This window comes from Prionailurus bengalensis, chromosome B2 (assembly GCF_016509475.1).
Source record: "Prionailurus bengalensis isolate Pbe53 chromosome B2, Fcat_Pben_1.1_paternal_pri, whole genome shotgun sequence".
NCBI lineage: Eukaryota > Metazoa > Chordata > Mammalia > Carnivora > Felidae > Prionailurus > Prionailurus bengalensis.
The window spans coordinates 5,568,039-5,580,348 of record NC_057349.1 but is presented as its reverse complement, the minus strand read 5'-3'; the positions used below and the strand labels follow the sequence as shown (position 1 = coordinate 5,580,348).

At 41.9% G+C, this 12,310-nt stretch overlaps 1 protein-coding gene across 1 annotated transcript in view; it reads right to left on the bottom strand.

Annotated features, from left to right (window-relative positions):
- The window catches only part of DCDC2 (doublecortin domain containing 2), a 168,412-nt gene that overhangs the window by 104,326 nt on the left and 51,776 nt on the right, over positions 1–12,310 (bottom strand). The window contains exons 5-6 of the mRNA XM_043590707.1: positions 7,022–7,168; positions 4,879–4,933 (exon numbers count right to left, since the gene is read on the bottom strand). Of these exons, the coding sequence (XP_043446642.1) occupies positions 4,879–4,933; positions 7,022–7,168 (202 nt within the window). The remainder of the gene's footprint in view (positions 1–4,878; positions 4,934–7,021; positions 7,169–12,310) is intronic.

Below are 12,310 nucleotides of genomic sequence, written 5' to 3'. Positions count from 1 at the left end.
TTTAAATGGTTTTAGCCATCACCCAATTATGGGTAGAAATATTCACAGCCTTACAAATGAAGTTATTTATGCTACTTTGTCGTAGCCTACAAGAAAATGAATTATGCATAGATTTATTAACAGTATGAAAACTTGTCCAAATCTATAACACTCCTTTGCATAATTTAATTTCCTATTCCAGCTGCAATTTAAACATACGTTTCCATTTAATTATTGCATTAACAGCAACCAGAGTTGTTGGTTTTTTTCTTTCCTTTTCTCCAATGATTCTTTCTCACAAGGCCATAGGCTGCCTGGCAGAGAGACAGACAGGTAACATGATTAAGTAGAGATTCCGAAACCATCAGCCAGGCCTCATATCCCCACCTATTTTCAATCGAGTCCATCCATCCGAGATTTTAAAACTTTAAAAGCCTTGGATGACTGAAGTAACCCTTCTAGCAAGCCTACTGGAATGTTCAGAGATGCTGTTGAACTTCTGAGGATTAAAACAAAGCTGAATGTAGAAGAACCTCTCTGAATCTTGGCAGGATGGCCTTTTACAGCTGTCTGGGAGAAGTCATTTTCACAAGGGAGAAATAGAAGCCCCATCCTGCAGTGCCTGAGATTCACACGATTTTAAAAACCAGCTCTCTTGTAAACTATACAGGAAGTTCTGATATACTACGTTACTGATCAGGACACTCAAAAGGGCGATTTGGGAGCATCAAGAAAGGCTGGTGACTTCCAACAATATAAGGCACAGCTTTGGAAACCGACATCCACGTATCCAATTATGGAAGCACCAGCCTGCATTCTCAGGGATCTTCCTTTCTTTTCTGAGACTTCCACACGTGACTTATAACATAGATACATAAATAGAGAGTTGTGGCTATTGGGGGGGGGGGCATAGGTAAGAGGGGAGGTTTGCTATCTTGTACAGAAAAAGCAGTATTGTTGAGTACTTTCTTACATTCTAAGTACCCACTTGACGCAAATATGGTATCACTGTCACCATTTCACAGATAAAGGGGATTAACTCTCTCACGGTTACCCAGGTCTGGTTTTTCTACACGAAGCTGCCAGATGCCAAGGCACTACAAATATTTCTAATATGGCATGAATCCCTGAAAAGACCACCTGCAAGTGACAAATTGGGTCAACATGCCTGAGAACAAGGAGTCAAGAAGCAGCCTGATTTTACAGCATGTCCTATGCAAACACTGGACCCCGTGCGGTATCTCGACCACTGCCCTGCCTCTTGCCCCCACACACATCAGTGTATCCGACAGGAAAAGCAATCTGCTGGCTCAAATAAGCAAAAGAACTGAAAAGAACCCTTCCATCTCCCCTCACTCTACTGAAACTGGGATTTTTTTAAATAGTTCCCTCGGCTCTTTCCAATAAGGGCCACTCAACTCATGACCACAGGAAACGCATTCCCAGTCCCCATGAACAGGTGCCAAAGGCACAGAGGCCATAAAACACCAAGTTTCGCGAGGGATCTGCCTCACGCGACAGCCTCTGCCATGCGTGTCTTTCAGAGACGCACCCCAAAGGGAGACTTCTAAGCAGGAAAGTAGACCCAGAATCAGGCTGGCATTTCTCTCACTTGTGAATCTGGTAATGGCAAGTGTCCCCCCCCCAAAAAAAAAAGCCCTTTTATCCATCCTGGACTCAGTTTCCCAAAAGGCAAAATAGAGCTTTGGAAACATCTGGACCTTATCTTGCTTCACGATGACTTTGGGATACACGGATAATCATATTGTTTTTTTTTTACCAGAACTTTACCAATTATAATATTGAAATCTGTAAACTACTCATCACAAGATGTAATAGCCACATGGTAATAATAAACAAGAACAACTTTTAGCCTCTGGTTTTAGTTTTCAAATCTCTGAGTTCGCACATCTGCCACTAGGGGGCACCCTGACACTACGCGGGGCGCCCCGGCTGCTACACCACAGCCTCCCATATGATGGGGTGTGTTTCCACTGTGAACAGAATTTAACATCATCCACGCATATCTTCCTTCTGTTTTCAAGGCTAGAACTGCACGCTAAAATTACTCTCCATTTGCTCGCATCTGTGATTCTCCCAGCACTAGGCGTTCGTGTAAGGAATGGCTTTCTGGTCTCCTCCAGCTCTGCACGGGGCATTCCTCTGGGGCTCTGGAAGGGCCTGCATGAGCCCAGAAGCCCTCACCACTCGCACTCCCTACCACAGGGTGGATGCGGCTGCGCTAGGCACTTACACACCAGCAGGGGCCCCCTGTGCAGACTCTGGTAGCTTTCCGTCCCGCTTTTAATTTTTTTTTAACTAAACTCTATCAGGCCACCTCCCGCACTCCCCTTCCTCATGCAGTAGAGCAATTCCTAGAAAGCCTGGTGAGAAATGAATTCATAAAAACCCAGTTCTGCATCCCCTTTGATCCGTATCACGAATTTGAGGGTGCTTTTCCCGCTGACTCCGCAGTGATTCCCAAAGCCCTGAGCTGGGTCTCCCCTAGCTGCTTCTCTCCCACCCCCACTCAGAGCCAAGCGGCTAATGATCTTAAAAACATGTACATTCTCCAGGGACCCAATTAATTAAAGGAAGGAGTAAATGAATCCTTCTGTTAAAAACTAAGTTTGTGACTTTGGAATTACTGACCAAAGACGTTCTCTCCATGCAGCTCACTGCCCGTCATTCACACACCTAGACAGGTTCAGTGAGCACCTGTTATGTGCCAGGCACGTTATGACTCTGCTCAAATACAACCCCCTAAAGGAGGGCTGTCCTGACCACCCAGATGCTGCAACATCCTCTCACTTGCTCTTCCCATTCCTTGATGTATCTTTCCTCAAGCTTATCCCTTATCCTCAAGCTTAATACCAAATGCATTGTCTGTTTGTTTCTCTTTCTCCTCCTCTAGAATGTAAGTTCCACACACTTCGTGTTTTCTCTAGAATCTCTGCCTCCCTCTCCGCACAAGCACTAATACAATACCCAGGACATAACATGCACTCAAGAGATGCCTGTTGAATGAATGCATCATCCAGTGACAACAGCTACAATATACTCAAGGAAGAATGGTCACAGACATCCATGTCACCTGCAGCCACCTGACCAGGTCACCTGCATCACATGCCTGGGTCCAGCCACCCACTGCCTCTGTTCTTCCCCAACCCACTTCTCTGCAGACACCACACGCAGAGTGATTTCTCAAATAAGTAAGTCCAACATGGGGCATGTGGGTGGCTCAGTCCGTTAAGCATCTGACTCTTGATCTCGGCTCAGGTCACGATCTCACGGTTCATGAGATCAAGTCCCACATCGAGCTCTGTACTGACAGGATTTGCATGATACACAAAAATGGGGTGAAGGGGAGGGGAGATACCTAAACAGTATCAGTACCCAGCATTAGCTTATTTCACAAAATATCAACAGAAAAACTTTGCGTAGTTAAATCAGGGGAAAATGTTCAGACAGGGAGACATGTCAAATCCATTCTGATCACTGCCGGTCAGGCAATTCAATCGAAAGAGCAGAAAGAGAAGCCTCAGCCAGAAAAAGCCACCCCAGCAGCACTCCAGCTGGGATGAGACTCATCACTGTGAGGAGGTACCACAGGCTAAGAAGTTAGGACTAAATGCTGGTCACAGTTCCCCCAGGAGAGCAGTTTAATGGACATCTGCTGAATTAACAATAATTACTGTTAACAATAATAAACAATAATTATTTGTTAAATAACAAATAAGTGGATGAATGATGGATAGGGAAATATTTAGAGTGCTTCTCAATCTTTTAAAGAAATAGAACAGGATTATCTTTTTTTTTTTTTTTTTAACAAAGACTTCCTCTTTAATCTTTGCCAGAGACAGAAAACCAGACTGAGAAAGACCATTAATGTGACATAATACAGCATTTCTTCTACTTCTTGGGGGTTTTTTACTTTTATTTTTTTATTGTTTATTTATTTTTGAAAGAGAGAGACACAGCATGAGCAGGGGAGGGGCAGAGAGAGAAGGAGACACAGAATCCAAAGCAGGCTCCAGGCTCTGAGCTGTCAGCACAGAGCCCAATGTGGGGCTCGAACCCACAAACCGTGAAATCATGACCTGAGCCAAAGTCAGAGGCATAACCAACTGAGCCACCTAGGCACCACTTTTTGGGTTTTTTTTAAAAGTTCATTTATTTTGAGAGAGAGAGAGAGAGAGAGAGCAAGCAAGCACGCACAAGTGTGGGAGGGGCAGAGAGAGATGGAGAGAGAGAATCCCAAGCAGGCTCCTGCTGTCAGAGCAGAGCCCGATGTGGGACTCAAACTCATGAGCCACAAGATCACAACCTGAGCCAAAGTCAGACGCCTCACGGACTGAGCCACCCAGGCACCCCGCATTTCTTCTACTTTTATGTATCACTTCCCAGATTTCAACTGCGAAATAAGTTATATCAGGCCTGTACACAAGGAAAAAGATTGCCTACTTTGAAACCTGTATTTTAAAAATGTTGGTTCAAGGGGCACCTGGGTGGCTCAGTCGGTCAAGTGGCCGAATCTGGATTTCAGTTCAGGTCACGATCTCGTAGTTGGTGGACTCGAGCCCCTGGAGCCTGTTTGAGATTCATTCTCTCTCTCTCTCTCTCTCTCTCTGCCCCTCCCCCACTCCCGTTCTCTCTCAAAAATAAACAAACAAACAATAAACAAATAAACCAACGAACTTAAAACAAAAATTAAAATGCTGGTTCACTTTGAAGACCTTAGCTGTAACACTAATGTTCTAGCATTGTTTCACATAAGTGCTCACATGCCACAAGGCAGGTAAAGTTTTATTTCTTCAAATTTAATTGAAACCCAGGGGACAGTCTCTCTGTATCACATAGAGATATAGAACATTAATGAGTAAAGCATCTGATACTTACACTCCCTTTAGACTTTCTGGATCCTACGATAGGAGGTAGTGAAGAAGACTTCTGACTGCAGAAACAAATTGCAATTTAGAAATCTGAACGTTATTTACAAATAACACGTAATGCCAGATAATTGTCATTCCAACTTGTCGTCCTGACCTGCAAGTCAACCGTTGACGGACATCGGTGTCTCACAAAAAGCACCACATACTTTTTCCCAATTTCACAAAGACCACCATAAAGTTTCCAAATTGCCTTCCAAAAGATTTTTAAACTATTTTAATCAATGCTCCCTTATACTTTTAGTACCACCTTAAATTGTTTCATGGCATTTTTATTCAAAAAACCCCAATTTTCTATATGCATTTCAAAAAGTCATTTCCTAAGCTGAGTAATTTTGCCAGATTGAGTCAAAAACAGTAAATTTCCATTCTTTTCATAATGTCTGCAGGGTCGACCGCAGAAGCTCAGACACGGCAAAACACTGGTGTTTGCTTCCATTCAGGGAGCTAAACTAGTCATTCTCTACAAAAAAAATAAAAGTTCTCCTTGGCTATAAGAATGCGGTTTCAGAGATGTCTGTGTTGTTATGAAGCGTCTTGGAACCCAGTGAACCTCTGAAAACAAGACCACACGTCCATAAAGGTCTTACTCGTTCGGTTGAGTGAGGCCACCTGTGAGCTACAGCTCTCTCACTGCCCTCAAGTACACGCTGAGGCTCATGGCAGGCGAACCCAGTGTTGCTGGGTTTGAGTTCATAGATGGGTAAGGACAGCCATTGATCAGTGTGCTGGTAAAGAATTCTAAAGTGCTGGAAAACCACGTGTTCTTGCACACCCCAAACACCGCCCCCTTAAGTTCCATTTCATCCCTTACTTATTTAGAAACCCTCGGCCAGTCTCTCCTGATAGCTTGATAAAGCTTGTGCTCTGTCTGCACGAGTGTCTGTCACACACCTTAGCAGAGGACAACCACAAAGAGTCCGTTTCTGATAGCAAAGTGGCCACAGAACCACTGGAAAAAGCAGCACCACGGGCAAACCAAGGGGCGCCTGCATCCACCAGGGCTCTGAACCGATGCCTTTGCCAGCCATCAACTCACCTGGAGTGAGGCACCCTTCACAGACACAGGACATCTCATAGAGAAAAAAAGGGGCAACAGAGTATTGCATGCAATTAAAAGGGTAATCTTTACGGGTGCCTGTGTGGCGTAGTTGGTTGAGCAGACATCCGACTCTTGATTTTGGCTCAGGTCATGATCCCAAGGTCGTGGGATCAAGCCCCACATGGGGCTCCACACTGAGCTCCGAGCCTACTTGGGATTCTTCTCACTCTCGCAAGCTCTCGCTTGCTCTAAAATTAAATTTAAAAAAATTTTTTAAGTATATTTACAAGTTTGCATGTCATAATTAGACTCTGTATCACTGCTTTATTTACTTATGCAAGTGGAATTATATCGCTTTTATCTCTTCCTGTTATTGAAAGGACTGAGGCACCTGGGTGGCTCAGTCAGTTAAGCGTCCGACTTCAGTCCGTGCTGACATCTCAGAGCCTGGAGCCTGCTTCGGATCCTGTGTCTCCCTCTGTTTCTGCCCCTACCCTCACGCTCTTTCTCTCCCTCAAAAATGAATAAACTTAAAAAAAAATTAAAAGGAGTACAAAATATTGTTTTTAAACTTAAATGTTTTAAACTTTTAGATGCTTGTATATCCACCAACTAAAAAATTATCTTGTGCAGCTAAACAGTGGAGACATTATTAAATGTCTAATAATGTATGCCACAAAGAAGTCCATTGCCATGTCTCCTTCACAAAAATAAGCCTTTATATTTACTATGACTTCATAAGTGAACGGTTAAAAAATACTATATTGTCTTTCATAGATTCCCCAAAATTGTATTTTTGTGCAAAAAAAATAAATCTCCAATCTCGGCAAAAACAATAGCTATATGTATAGATAGATAGATAGATAGATAGATAGATAGATAGATAGATAGATATAGATATAGATGATATATAGATATAGATATCTTCCCCATGCTTTCCATTCTAACTGATAATCAGTAAGATTATATAAAATAGACCAGTGGTGAGCATTAGACTGGTTATTTCAAGGGGTAACTAAAGTAGGAGACACGAATGAGGGGGAACACTCACCCATAAGACCTTCTCATTGTTGACTTGTCAAACAGTAATTCACTGTAAGGCAGTTTCTTGAACCGATCCCTGCCGACCGCCACGTAAAACTGCCCATTCTCCAACTCGGCCCCGCTCGCAACCAGTTTTCCTTCTAACGTGTAGAGTCTGCCAAAAATATGAATGCCAACAATTCAGCTCTTAACAAGCATGAGAGAGCTACTTAACATTACAAAGTTCAGTAAAAATCCTCTGCTCTTATGCTGGCTCATTTGTTACTAATTCTAATTATTGAATTACAAGTGCCTCAAAGTCATTGGCTTCAATTAAATGCCAGCGTTATAATCCACACAGGACATCGTCCCAAGAAACCTTAACCATCCAACAGGGGGATCCCGTCTTGCTGCCATAGTAAGATTTGGGATGGAGAGCACGAACTTGTACAGGACACGGGGCTTTAAATGGAGCTCCACTCCCGCTGAAGATCGATTCTTCTATTTCTATTTTGCGAGCACTTTTAAAATTTATTTTCTTGGGGCGCCTGGGTGGCACAGTCGGTTAAGCGGCCGACTTCGGCTCAGGTCATGATCTCGCGGTCCGTGGGTTCGAGCCCCGCGTCGGGCTCTGTGCTGACAGCTCAGAGCCTAGAGCCTGGAGCCTGTTTCGGATTCTGTGTCTCCCTCTCTCTGACCCTCCCCTGTTCATGCTCGCTCTCTGTCTCAAAAATAAATAAACGTTAAAAAATTTTTTAAATTTATTTTCTTAACTTATTTGTCAGGTTGACAAACTTACTGCATTCTGTGCAAGAGCCCTCAGCCAAAATCGTACATCCAAACGCACACAGAATGGGGTCAGACAACAAGAGGCAAAGGAGCCCATTACCAGGATTAATGGTGCAGAACCACATAGCATTCCTGCCTCTTCCTTTTTGGGTTGCTGTTTTTTTTTCTTTTTCTTTTTTTTTTTTTTTTTTTGGCCTCCCCTCATCTTCCCAGAATCAAGGGATTTCACAAGGACTTCCCTTTACTGTAAAACCACTGCTGCAAACTACAAGGAATATGTTACTTATTAAAAGAACAGCGATAACTCTGCTGGACGATTTAAACGTGTCCACAGAATCTTTTTTTCCCCCCCTGAAGAACAAGAAAAAGCAGACTATTAGAAAACAACACCAGGGAAGTAATGCCTATTCTTGAAGGTTATAAACAGAGGAGTTAGTGACTGGAAGGATTTCAAGATAATCACTAAAGAAAATTCTCAGACTTCTTATATTACCTAATAAAGGTTAGTGACATTTGCAAAGAAAAAAAAAAGGCAATGATCTGTCTGCTTCTTTACTGATTCTGTAAATGGCCATATCAAAAGGCGCCAGAAAGTACAAAGAAAACAGCCACAGAACCCCCAAAATGTGTATGGATGGATTTCGTATAAAGATGCTCCTTCTTTAGAGCACTGTAATTCTATCCCTACGAGTCTAAATACCAACACTTAACCCAGATTTTCTGGTTTTCCTGCCGTTCAACCCAGACCAGGATTTCTGAGCAGTGATGCTACTGGCCTGTTGGACCCGACAATTCTTTGTTGGGGTGAGGGGAGCCTGCCTGTGAACTAACTGTAGGATGTTAACAGCACCCGCCTCCACCCACTAGATGGAATAGTAGCTGCCCTGTCCCCAGGTGTGACTAACAAAAAGGACTCTGGACACTGCCAAATGGCCCCTGGAGGCACAATCACCCCTGGCTGACAACCACTGGCCTGGACCCAGACCTTCATCTTCCTCCACAACAGGAAGATCTGAGTCAGTAGTTCACTTTTATGGCTTGAAATTAAAAGGCAGCTTCACTCTGGATCTGGAAGTAGCCAAGATTTGACTGATTTCTTCTGCAGGTAGTTACAGGTGTGAGTAAATTCTAACCCACGTTTTAGCCTTCATTTACAGGACTTCCGTTAACCTGCTTCTTCCCTTTGTTATAAAAGGCAAGACACATACACAAGGAATTGAACCAATTTTAATGGGATGCTTCTGATATATACATATACTGAAGCACAGGGAGGGTCCAACCAGGAGGCTTTTTAATGTTCTGTTAAAGAAAAATGGGCATGTCCCCAGTGACCAGCAACCAAACCTCACTCCTATCTGGCATCGCACTGAGAATTAAATTTCTCCAAGTATTCAAGTATGGGGCGGGGGGGGGGGGGGACATATATTTTCATTTCTGCATTTATACTCACATATATTTTATTTGTGTATACCAGTACATGTATGAACAGGTGTATCTGGGCATACAATTGTGTGTATAGATCTTTGCATGCTTTATATTATTTATTGAGCGGGTTTACATTTATGTATATGTCAAAAAATACAACTGTATATCTAACAAATATATAAATATAAATATAAATATAAATATAAATATAAATATAAATATAAATATAAATATAAATGTAAGTGTGTGTGTATATATCTATATATATACACACACACAAAAAAAAAACTATTGGGTTCTGCCTTCACTCCTGACACCAAAATAAAATCCGGAAGGATCAAAGTTTTAGGTGAAATTTGAAAGTACAAGATGAAAACACTACAGTATATTTTTATAATCTTGGAATGGGAAAAACCTAAACTAGTCATAAAACTTAATGATTGTAAGATTGAAAATTTGCACCAAAATTCAACTTAACTATATACCCCCCCCCCAAAAAAAACAACAAAAAACACAAGGAATATCAAAGAAATAAACTGGAAATATATTTAAAACTCGTATGAGAGGGGCGTCTGGATGGCTCAGTCAGTTAAGCCTCTGACTTCAGCTCGGGTCATGATCTCAGGGTTCATGAGTTCAAGCCCCACATCAGGCTCTGTGCTGACAGCTCAGAGCCTGGGGCCAGCTTCGGATCCTGTGTCTCCCTCTCTCTCTGCCCCTCCCCCACTCATGCTCGGTCTCTGTCTCTCTCAAAAATGAATAAACATTAAAAAAAAATTTTAAAAACTCATTATGAGAAAGAGCCAATCTCCCTACTATGTAAAGAGTGTCTCTAAATCAATAAGATAAAAATGCAAACGTAATACAGACAGTTCATATATAATGGAAGATAAATTTGTGGCATTTATTTAGAGAATAACTTAGAAGTTAAGAGCACAGGTTCTGGAGCCAGACTGCCTACTCAGGAGGCCTGAATCCCAGCTCCGCTAACCACTACCTGCCTAATCTTGGAGAAGTAACTTCCGCCCCCCACGCCCACACCCCCGTCTCGTGCTTCATGTTTACTAAAAACGAATAATAACCCTACTTACCTCACAGGGTTGCTGACTTAATTAAGTTTAAAACGTAGAACACCTGGAAGAATACCTTGCATGCAAGAAAGGAGCAGCAGATGCTGTTTCGGTTGTTACTGTTGTATATTAAATAAATAAAAAGCAAGAAACGACAAAATACTGTGTTTACCCAACGTGAACGAAAAGACAAAATGTTTGATACTTTTACAGTATGGATGAGAGTAGGAGAACCAGGCCGTTTCATGTACTTTCAGTGAAAGTTCAAATCAGCACAGACTCTCTGGAGGACAGCTGTCGGTATCTAGCAAAATTTTATTTCATTTTTAATGTTTATTTATTTTTGAGAGAGAGAGAGAGAGACAGAGCATGAGCAGGGGAGGAGCAGAGACAGAGACAGACAGACAGACAGACAGACAGAATCTGAAGCAGGCTCCAGACTCCGAGCTATCAGCACAGAGCCCGATGCGGGGCTCGAAATTGCGAACCATGAGATCTTGACCTGAGCCAAAGTCAGACTCTTAACCGACTGCGCCACCCAGGCACCCCTCTAGCAAAATTTTAAATGCATTACAACTAGAAAGCAATTCGACATCTATACTTCAGTCTCCTGATAAACTCTGCTTACACACAAAGACATGTACATGTAATAGTATAGGATTGGAAATAACTTAAATTTCCATCAAGAGGAGACTCTTAAAACAGATTATGGCACATACTTAAAATGGAACATTTTGTACTCATTAAAAATTGTAAGATAGAGAGCTATTCCTGCTCCAAGATTTGCTGTTATAGGAAAAACATCAAGGTATGTTTATATACTTACTCATACGTGTGTGTGTGTGCGTCACGTGTGTGTGTGTGTGTGTGTGTGTGTGCATGCGCCCATCTGTTTTTAAGAAATAAAAGATGTACGTGCTTCTGAATGCACAAAATATTTCTGGAATAATGCAGAGAAGTATTAGAGAGGGGGGCTGGAGAGACAAGGTGAGACAAAACACCTTTAGGTCTTTTGTCCTGTTTGAATTTTTTTCTTACCACATCTAAAGTATTACTTTCAACTGCATCTAAGTACGTGTATGCGTGTTTATATTATTTATATATCATACCTGATTATATTTAAAATCCCAATGGCTGTGAAATTATGCATATTAACAGGTGCATATACATGTATTAATCTGTATACAAATTTAACTGAAAGAATATGCAATATTCTGAGAACTTATTTTATCAGATAGGTCTATAAAAAGATATGCAGACATACGGATATGAAAACAGGCACAGGAAGTTGAAAGTAAAAGTACACTCCTCTAGCAGAGTATGTTAGAGAGACTGAGAGAAAGACAGGATCTGAGAATACCAGAAAACTCTGGACTGGATTTCAAACATTGTGTGTCACACGGTACATAGATTCTTAATATGTTCTGTCTTTGCACATATTATTTGTAACTCTCCCACCAAAAAGAAACCAAATACGTCAGCCTTCATCAAGGGATAATTTCCTATGCTTCACAATTTAAAAGCCACGATTTGAATCTTCACTTAAATTTCATGGGGTGCCTGGGTGGCTTAGTTGGTTAAGCGTCCAACTTCGGCTCAGGATGTGATCTCACGGTTCGTGAATTTGAGCCGCGCATCAGGCTCTGTGCTGACAGCTGGGGGCCTGTAGCCTGCTTAGGATTCTGTGTGTGCATGTGTGTGTGTGTCTCTCTGCCCCTCCCACACTCATGCTCTGTCTCTATCTCTCCCTCTCTCAAAAATAAATAAAACATTAAAAAAATTCTTTTTGAATTTCATAACTTGAGGAAATGCTCTTGATTTCTGAAGTTTAAATGACCCCACTTAATTACCTCTCTAACCTACCTCCTTCCGCCTTAACCCATTCAAACCTGCTTGTCTCTGACTTTTTATGCTAGGCAAATAGGTTTGAGCATCAAGGAATCAAAAATATCTCCTGGAAAAAAGGACAGCTAATTAGAGCCAAGAAGCTAGCTCATTCAATAAAAACTCCTTCTCAACCAAAAGAAAGTTGA